At 65.1% G+C, this 8,348-nt stretch overlaps 1 protein-coding gene across 1 annotated transcript; it reads left to right on the top strand.

The window, feature by feature from the left end:
- The first annotated feature begins 1,922 nt into the window (after nt 1-1,922).
- Nucleotides 1,923-5,310, top strand: LOC123822401. The gene is made up of 3 exons (XM_045844305.1): nt 1,923-2,476; nt 2,633-2,803; nt 3,556-5,310. Exons 1-3 carry the CDS (start codon nt 2,069-2,071, stop codon nt 3,643-3,645), a joined length of 669 nt encoding a protein of 222 aa, XP_045700261.1. The 5' UTR covers nt 1,923-2,068; the 3' UTR covers nt 3,646-5,310.
- Nucleotides 5,311-8,348: the final 3,038 nt, after the last annotated feature.

The raw sequence follows: 8,348 nt of genomic DNA, 5'->3' as shown, positions 1-8,348 counted from the left end.
GCCCCAGCTTGGGCGCGCCCGCCCGTTACACAGCCGAGGACGGAGGAAAGCCAAGTGAAGCTCCGCGCCAGCCCAGAGGCCCCTCCCACTGTGCGGCGCCCCCTCCGCTCTCTGGGCAGTGTGGCTGCGATTCTCACGTCCAGTTGCCTGGACTCCTTTCCCTTCGAGGGTGCTCCCTGCTGATCCCCCGAGGCAACCGCCCATCAGTCTCCAATCGCTCCACCTCGGAAAGATTAGCCGGCCGTATCCCCCCGCCTGGCAACCTGGGCCTGCTGTCCCCCGGTCCCGCCCCTGCTTCAGCCCCTTCCTTTACGGACCGTCACCTGCACCTCCAAAGACCCTCAGAGTCCCGGTCACCCTTCCACCACCGGTGGCCCTTGGGAAACCCCTCTCGTCTCACCCCGTGTCCCACCCCCACGCCCCTTCCTCAGGACGCGCCTCCCTCCCTGGTGCCTGGACTCCGCCTTCAGCCCCCCCCCCCTTGCAGCCCAGCGCTCTCATGGCTGCGAGCGAGCTCTTCCTGGGGCCCCGGCGGGGTCACCCCGGGGGGCGCACAAGAGCCAGTGTGCCTCTGCGGCTTCCCGCAAGGGGTTGTCCGGCTGCCCCGGCCCCCCCGCCCCCAAGGCTGTGCTTCCCCAGAAGGCGAGCAGGTGCCTGGTCGGTCGGGCCTCCCCCTGTCCTTACAGGGGCGCAAGCTGCCCCTTCCCTCGACGGTGTTCCCCTACTTTGTCTCGGGGGACAGGCCTGCCCCTCATCAGACACCACCTCTTCCGAGAAGCCCTCTCCGCTGTCGCCAAGCAGCATCAGGAACGCCTAATCAGAGCTGTCAGTGCGCCTGCGTGACGACGACGATTGGCCCCTCCCCCCACAGCCTGGGGCGGCACCCAGCACAGGGCGACTGGTGTATCTAAAGGAGAGGCCGGCAGCCCGCGGCCAAACCCAGCCTGCCCCACGGACCGTCCGTGGGTGGCCCACGAGAGAAGGGCGCATGTCCCAGGTGGACACTTGCCACGGATGGGATGACAAGGGTCGCTACTTTTGAACTGCAGCTCAGCAAAAATGTTCCCCTCCCCCCGCAAAGGAATTCCATCCTTCTCACTGGTAGACTCGTGTGATAAGACGTTGCGGCCAATTATGATTATACTTTGAAAGTCTACCGATAAAATATACGAAAATTTGTTCCGTCTCGTATTATGTGCAAACTGACACGCTCCCCACCGATCTCGCCCCTTGGTTGCCACAGTGTAAACTGTGTCTTTGCTGGCGCTTGGCCAGAAGAGTCTGTCTTCTGTGTCGTGGGACCTGAACGTGCTGCCCGGGCGCCGTGGAGCCCCCGCGGGCCGGCCCCTTCTCCCGCCCGACAGGCCCCCGCGCTGCCAAAGGGCTCCACCCCTCGGGCTTGCCTCCCCGCCAGCCTGCAGCGGCGCCCCAACCAGCCCTCCCGCCCTCCGGGGCACCCCGCCCTCTCGTCACTGCACAGCCCGCCCCCCGCGGCCCCGGCCGGTTCACCCTGCTCGAGTGCGCCCCCTGCCCCCCGCCATGTGGCCCGGGGTGGACGGTGCTGCCCTTCCCCCGCGCCCAGGCTGTGAGTGTCGGCACTCGGAAACGCCAGGCTCATCCATCCGCTGTCCTGGGTTGCGGTCTGGCCGTCTCGTACTGTTTAGGGCAGGGGACCCTCCTTCACCAGTGGGGTGAACAGAGGTGCTCAGAACCCTGACCCTGGTCTGAGGAATGAGTGAATCCGCCCGACTCTGGAACCTCCGGTCCCCCTGGTGCCTCTTGCCCTCCCCACCCCGCCCCGGTGTGCCACGCCCCGCCTCCAGGCCCTCGGCCTCCCGCCCCGCTCCCCGCCCCACTCAGCCCCCGGCACCGCCACACGGCTTCTCCCCCGGCCTGAAACAACAAACCGCCACAACCTGCCCGCTCGCTCTCCGCGTCCTGAAAGCTCCCGCCAGCCCCTCCTCTGCCCAGACCCCCAGATCCGACATAAAGAAGTGCCTTTCTGAGCGTCTGGAGGTCGGAAGTACCGGCGGCCGCCCTGTCTGAAGGCGGCGTCCGCCCCGCGCTCATGAAAAGGCCTGTGTGCGGGGCGCGGAGGGGGCGCGGAGGCGGCGCGGCGTGCAGGCGGGACCGTGGCTTCCTCCGCTCGGAGCCGGCCGGCTTGCCGGCACCTGAGAAAACACAGCCGGAGCCGAGAGAGGGGCCCGATGGGGGAGGCCGCCCGAGTGCGGCGGTCGGGGGACACACATTGGGCCTCTGTGCTTCGCACGGCCGGCCGCCGCCGCTGCCGCGCGGCGCACACAGCCCTCCCCCCGCCCTCGCCCGCCCGGGAGAGCCAGGCCTCCGCCGCGTGTTTACGCTGAAGGGCCAGCCGTCTGCAGCACGGGCAGCGCGTGCACCTCGGCGGCCAGCTTCCAGGGGGAAGAGGCAGGCGACGGTGCAGCGGGAGGGGAGCCCGTGTGCGCTGCGTCTGTGGGTAAAGTAAACCGAGGAGAAAACCCCATGAATGTGCCTGAATTGTGGCAACAGGACACGGGGCTTGGACCCCCAGGGGGTGGGCGGAAGGAGGCATCAGGGGGCGGAGACAGACAGGCAGACAGGCAGACAGACATCGCCACTCCTGTTCCCATAGGGCACACAGCCACGAGAGGGTCGACCAGATGGCCCTTCCTGGAGACACGTTGCAGGTGCTCAGTGGCTGTTGTGTTGGAAATGGCCTCCAACAGGGAAGCTGATCTGGAAGTGGAGACACTGGAGGCCGGATAACAAGGCGAAGAGCTCCGAGAGGCTCGGACAGGAAACGGTGAGGTCTGCCCTGGTGTCTCCTGGGACGGAGAGACGGGGCCAGGCCCCCGCAGGCGTCCCATGGGCGCATGGCGGCCCCCAGGAGGCACGCCCACCGGGAAGCCGCAGATGGCGCCCTGTTTGGGAATCACATCTCTGCAGATGCGATTACAGGGAGCGTCTAGAGGTGTGGCGACCCTGAATTATCCGAGCGAGGCCCGTGCTGTGCTCCCACAGGAAGAGGAGGAGGAGACACAGAGGGACCGGCACAGAGGACGGCCGGGAGACAGAGGCAGAGGCCGGCGTGGTGTGTCTGTCCACAAGCAGCACAGCCTGGACCCACTAGCAGCTGCAGGCTGGGGGAAGGGCCCTCCCCTGGAGCCTTTGGCGGGAGCGAGGTCCTGCTGACACCCTGACCTTGGCCTTCTGGCCTCCAGAGCTGCGGAAGGGTTCATCTGAGTCCCTAGATAGAAGTCACCAAGTCCAGGGAAGCCTGTTATGGCGGTCCGGGGGAAACGCTTACGCTGGCCTCCTCGGGGTGGGCGGTCCACAGACTCCCAGGCCTCAGGGTGGACGAGTGGGCAGACAGCGACATCGTGACCCAGCTAGGGGGCTGTGGGGGTGAGGGTGCCGGCCACCCGAACACGGTCAGCCGTGGGAATAGAAATGGCAGACGGTCAGCAGACGCGGAGCACCGCAGCCGCGATTTCAATGCTTTTAAGTTCGCCTCTCCACACCCCCCTGAGGCAGACACTGATCTCCATCCTCCAGGTGCGGAAACTGAGGCACAGACAGGGCACCTCACAGAAGAGCACGCATCTGATAAACGGGGGACGTGGGATTCGAACCCTGGCCATCTGACGGCTGCAGTGCCTCTCCCAAACACGTCGAGTCCCTGGTAGAGACCAGCAGGGGACCAGCAGGGGACAAGCAGGGGACAGCCGTGAGGGGGGCGACCCAGAGGCAAGCAGACACTTGCATCTCCTTTGGGCTTATCAGTGAAAGACCATTTCATCCACATTTGTACTGAGATCATCGAGGTGAATTAACCGTCCACCAGTTCGCCTGTGCCCACCCCCCCATGCCCGTGCTCAGATGCCATCACCAAGGGACAGGAGGCTCCCCAGGACTGGGAGCGTCCACGGCGGTGGTGGGCGTCCACACAGTCGGCCCCACACGGCGGGCGGGGCTGCCCTTTCCTCTCCCACGACGCCGTGGCTCCCATCAGGACATCCTGCGGGTGCTATTTTGGGAAAATCGATGGCTTTCCCCCCGCCCCCCGCCAGCCGTGCAGAAGCCTGACAGACGGCCCCAGATCTGTGCGCTGGGCTTCCGGGCAACTGTTTACGGAGCACCCGCTGCAGAGAAGGGCCGGGCTCGGCGCTGGGAGCCGAGGCCCCTCGTACGGATCGAACCTGCGTTCGGCGCTGGAGCACATGGGGCCAGCCAGCTGCAGGGAGACCCGGCTCCCTCCTGAGGGGCTGCCTTTAGGGGGCGCTCCGTGCTGCGGCCCCGACCCACACGCAGAGTCAGACCCAAAGCAGCAACCATGGAAGCCTGAAAACGGAGACAACGCGGAGGACAGAACCGGGAGCCCGTCTGCCTTTGCGAGAGGAGGGTGTGTGTTTCATGAAAAGGAGCGGCGGGCTTTTCTGGAACCAGCTGGAGGTCCAACTCCTCCCCGACTTCTCGGGAGAGGAGCGGCTCCGAGGAAGGAAGCTGCATGCTAAGGAAGGCGCCACACAAGACTCACGGGAAATGAGGGGAGTGTCCCCCAGCCACCGAGGCGCAGACCCCGCCTGGTTTCTGCCGTCCCCGGCTGCTTGCGCCACCATGCCTGTTGGAGTTACTATGGCCGGGGTCAGTTTGCGGCCACAAGAGGGCTGGTTCTGGGTCCCTCAGCCCTCGGGGAAGTCCGGGGGCTTCGCACGGATGAGGGCTGTCTCTGGGCCTCGGTTTCCCCTACCTGTGAAATGGGGGTGATGATGGCACCGACCGGGTAGGGTTGAGGGGGTTGGATGTGGGGGTGCGTTTTCTGTGGGGGTGACACTCGGACAGGTCCAGGCTGGGGGAAGGTGGCCTGTTCCTTCCCGCAAGCCCATCGGGGTCCGGCTCCCGGGGGAGACCGAGCTTCAGGAGCAGAGCTGGCTGGCAGCGGAAGGAGAAACTGGACCCGCAGAGCGGGCCGTTGCCGTGGTGCAGTGTCCTCGCCCACGCCCACCCGGCGTTCTGGACGTGTGTTTAGGCAGGAGGCGGCGAGGCTGGGCCCGCTGTCCCCTGTCCCCACGCCTCCAAGCCGGCTCTGCAGGTGACTCCCCTCCCGGCCCGCCTCTCTGCCGGGCTGGCGCCGGGGAACACAGCAACTCTGATTTTGAGGTTCTCCTTTGAGAAAGCCCCCCAAAAGGTTTCTTATGCCATATCTTAGATTTATTCTTAAGTGGTTTTCCCCCAAAGCATGTAAAAAGTTTCTTGCTACTATGAAGAATTTCAAGGCGAGGGAAAAGGAGAAACACGTTATGCGGAATGTCAACAATCATGAACAGGTCAAGATGCTGCCGTTTCTCTGTCTCTCTCTCTCTGTCTCTCTCTCTCTCTCTCTCTCTCTCTCTCTCTCTCTCTCTCTCTCTCTGTCCCACTTTAAAGGAAACCACAGAGACTGTGGTGGCTCAGCTCGCGACTCCCTGGCTCGTGTCCCCAGGAAGTAAGGACGTTTCCCCCACACCGCATCCCCCCAGCTCCTTTATCGCTCGTGACTAAACTGATACTGGCTCCCTAATGTTACTTTGTGCCCAGTCTGAACCCACGTTCCCCTGGCCCCCCTGGGGTCATCTCCCCACGGGGCGCTGGGGCGGAGCCTTCACGAGCAGTCGCGGTGCAGGAGGCCGCTCAGCCCCTGACGCTGAGCCTGCTGTCAGCCTGGGTGACACAGAACAGTTCCCGGGGCCGGCTTCGCCCGGGAACGGCAGGCCGCACCACGCTGCCCTGCCCGGAGTCTCGGGAGCGAGCGAGAAGCGGGAGAATTCCTCTGGTTTTCCTCAGGCCTTGAGTTTCTGGGGAACCCCCCCACTACGTCCAGGCGCCGGCCCCGCCCCCCGGCTGGGGCACTGGGCCCCTCGCCCCTGGTCTGCGGCAGGAAGGCAGGGCCCACACCAAGGGGCACTTCTCTGCCCCTGCCCGAAAAAAAACCCCAACAGAATGCTCCGGTCATTGACCTTCCTCCTGGGCGGAGCGCCGGAGGCCCACCCCGCCCCGCCCCCCGTCCACACGCTCCAGGTGGCTGCCCCCCAAGCCCAGTGTGCCCAGGCGACACGCTCAGCGTGCACACGCCACACACAGAGCGCACAGATCCCTCCATCAAGGACGAACGGACACGCAGGCTCCCAGAACACGCTTTCTCCCCCTTCTCCTCCTTCCCCAACTCAACCGCTCTGAGCACTCCCCGGCCTCCGACAGCCCCCTCTCCTCGGCCCCCCCCCCCGCCACTCCCCGCGCTGTAGGAAAGCGTGCCGCTGGCCAAGCCCTGCTTGTAAACGGGCTGAGCTGGCATTCCCCCGCCAGGCTGGCGCAGGGCAGCCCCAGCCCAGGAAAGGGGCGGGGCTCGGTTTCCTGGCCCCGGGGGCTCCCTCAGCTCTGCCCCCTCTGGGGGGCACCCCTGCCCCCGGCAGCCCAGTGAAAACAAGAGGGAGCGTGGTCAGCCCTCCCGTGCCACACAGGCCCCATAAAAGGCGGCAGAACAACCAGCGGAGAAGGCTGGGGGGTGGGGGCTTACGAGGGGCCTGGGCCCAGGGAAGGGAAAGAAGCCGGAGTCCACGCGTTATAAAGGGAACCGGGTTCACAGCAGGAAGGGTCTTCTTATAACGCAGCCCGCCGCGGACGTGGCCGAGAGCAGGGCAGGCCCGCGGCAGCACGAGCAAGTGGGGCGGCGGTTCACGGGCTCCCGGGGCCGGGCGCTGGCGGCCGGCGTGCTGTGTGATCAGTCGCGCACCCCTGGCGGGCCGGGAGATGCAGGGCAGCGCCCCGGGGAGGCGCCGAGCGCCTGCGGAAACCACTCCTGAAACCCGGCCCCGGGTTCCCGCCTCCGGCACGTTTGCCCAGGGTGCGAGTGCCCGTGGGCTGCGAAGCCCCACAGCACGGGCAGGAACGGGGCTCACCGGGCACCGACCGTGCGTGGGCTCCGCGGCCTGGGGCCTGAGCCTAGGGGCGTGGGAGCCGGAGAGAGACGGCGGTTCCGGCTCCCGGGAAACCCACCGCGCACTAGGGGGCGCCGAGAACGCAGCGACGCTCACCGCATGTTCATCCGCCGGGCGATGCGTGAGCGCCTTGCATGTGTGTATCTGTTTCGAGGCCCTCACTTAATAGATGTTGTTGATTCATTCACCTTGAACTCGGCCGACGGCACCATCACTCACGCGTGCACAGAGCTTCTCTGATGCGTGTTTTCTCCTGCGCTCAGGGACACGGGACGACGCCTTAGGGGCACGCCTGGGCCCACTTCAAACAGCCGAGACCCCTCCACGAGGCGCAAAAATGCGGAAAACGTGGCACCTAAGACCCCAGTGAAAGGACACTGGTCTGCAGCGTGCGACGCAGTGGGACGGGGCGAGGGGTCCCGGTTGGCCTCCGCCGGGAACGGGCGCGAGCAACGGTGCCGCACGTGCGTTCGAGCGACGCGGGAAGTGTCCCGAGTGTTGACCGGGGGGTGACATAAGTGTCTGTGAGCAGGCGGCCTTGCAAGTCCGGAAACGCGGACGGGTGAGGGCTGACTGTGCGCAGCGTAACTGGCACAGAGCGCCCCCCACACGCCTCTGCCCGCACTCGGCTTTGCAGGGCCACGTCGGGGTCGTCGGGAAAGGAAAGGACAGGCAGGCCCTGGAGGGAGGGCGCTAGGACGCTTTTGCAAAGTGCAGCCGAGCCCATGGGCCCCGGGGGCCCGGACAGAACACGTCTTCCAAAGGTCAGCCCACGTGGGCCGCTCCCTCCGCCCTCCCGATGAAATCCAAGCCAGGGCCGAGGCGGGTTTAAGGGGCGGGCGCACATGAGCCCGCGCTGCAGGGTTCTCGACCCACTGAGCCTCCAGCTGCCCGTCTTATAAATGGGCGCAAGGACACAGCCACAGGCCGGCGCGGGGCCAGTGCTGCACTGGCTGGAGGCGGTTGCCGTTAGGGTTGTTATTATCGCTGCTCTCAGGCTGCTGGGATTATCGTCTTTGTCATTGTTAATTATTATTATTATTATTGTTATTACTATTATCATTATTACCAGCATGTACCCCCCGGGCAGGCACATGGCCTCCAACCCATTACTAGCCCTGACGGCAAGAGCACAGCCAGGTCTGGGGGAGTGTGAAGCGTATCCAACGTCAGAGGACACTGTTTTTTTACATAAAAAGAAAGACAAAACTGCACATTAAAAATTCTATGCAGGGCCTTCCAGGGGGTTGGTTTGGGTGAGGAGCCGGCGATTTCGGCTCCAAAGTAAACCCACCTGCTTGGGTCTGACGCCAACATGTAAACTAAGTCCTCAGCCGTGGGTTTCGTTCTTGGTGAATCGATTAAAATAATCAG

The sequence above is a fragment of the Phyllostomus hastatus genome, unplaced genomic scaffold (assembly GCF_019186645.2).
Source record: "Phyllostomus hastatus isolate PE091 unplaced genomic scaffold, TTU_PhHast_1.1 phas_contig_1162, whole genome shotgun sequence".
NCBI lineage: Eukaryota > Metazoa > Chordata > Mammalia > Chiroptera > Phyllostomidae > Phyllostomus > Phyllostomus hastatus.
The sequence above is the reverse complement of the archived record's forward strand: the minus strand, read 5'-3'. Positions and strand labels throughout refer to the sequence as shown.

What these genes read in the sequence shown, in the direction of transcription:
- LOC123822401 (XM_045844305.1), top strand. Translation starts at nt 2,069, where the DNA reads ATGAAAAGGCCTGTGTGCGGGGCGCGGAGGGGGCGCGGAGGCGGCGCG. An exon ending in CGTGTGCGCTGCGTCTGTGG is followed by an intron (nt 2,477 to 2,632) that starts GTAAAGTAAACC and finishes CTGTTCCCATAG; the next exon opens with GGCACACAGCCACGAGAGGG. An exon ending in AGAGGCTCGGACAGGAAACG is followed by an intron (nt 2,804 to 3,555) that starts GTGAGGTCTGCC and finishes TCCATCCTCCAG; the next exon opens with GTGCGGAAACTGAGGCACAG.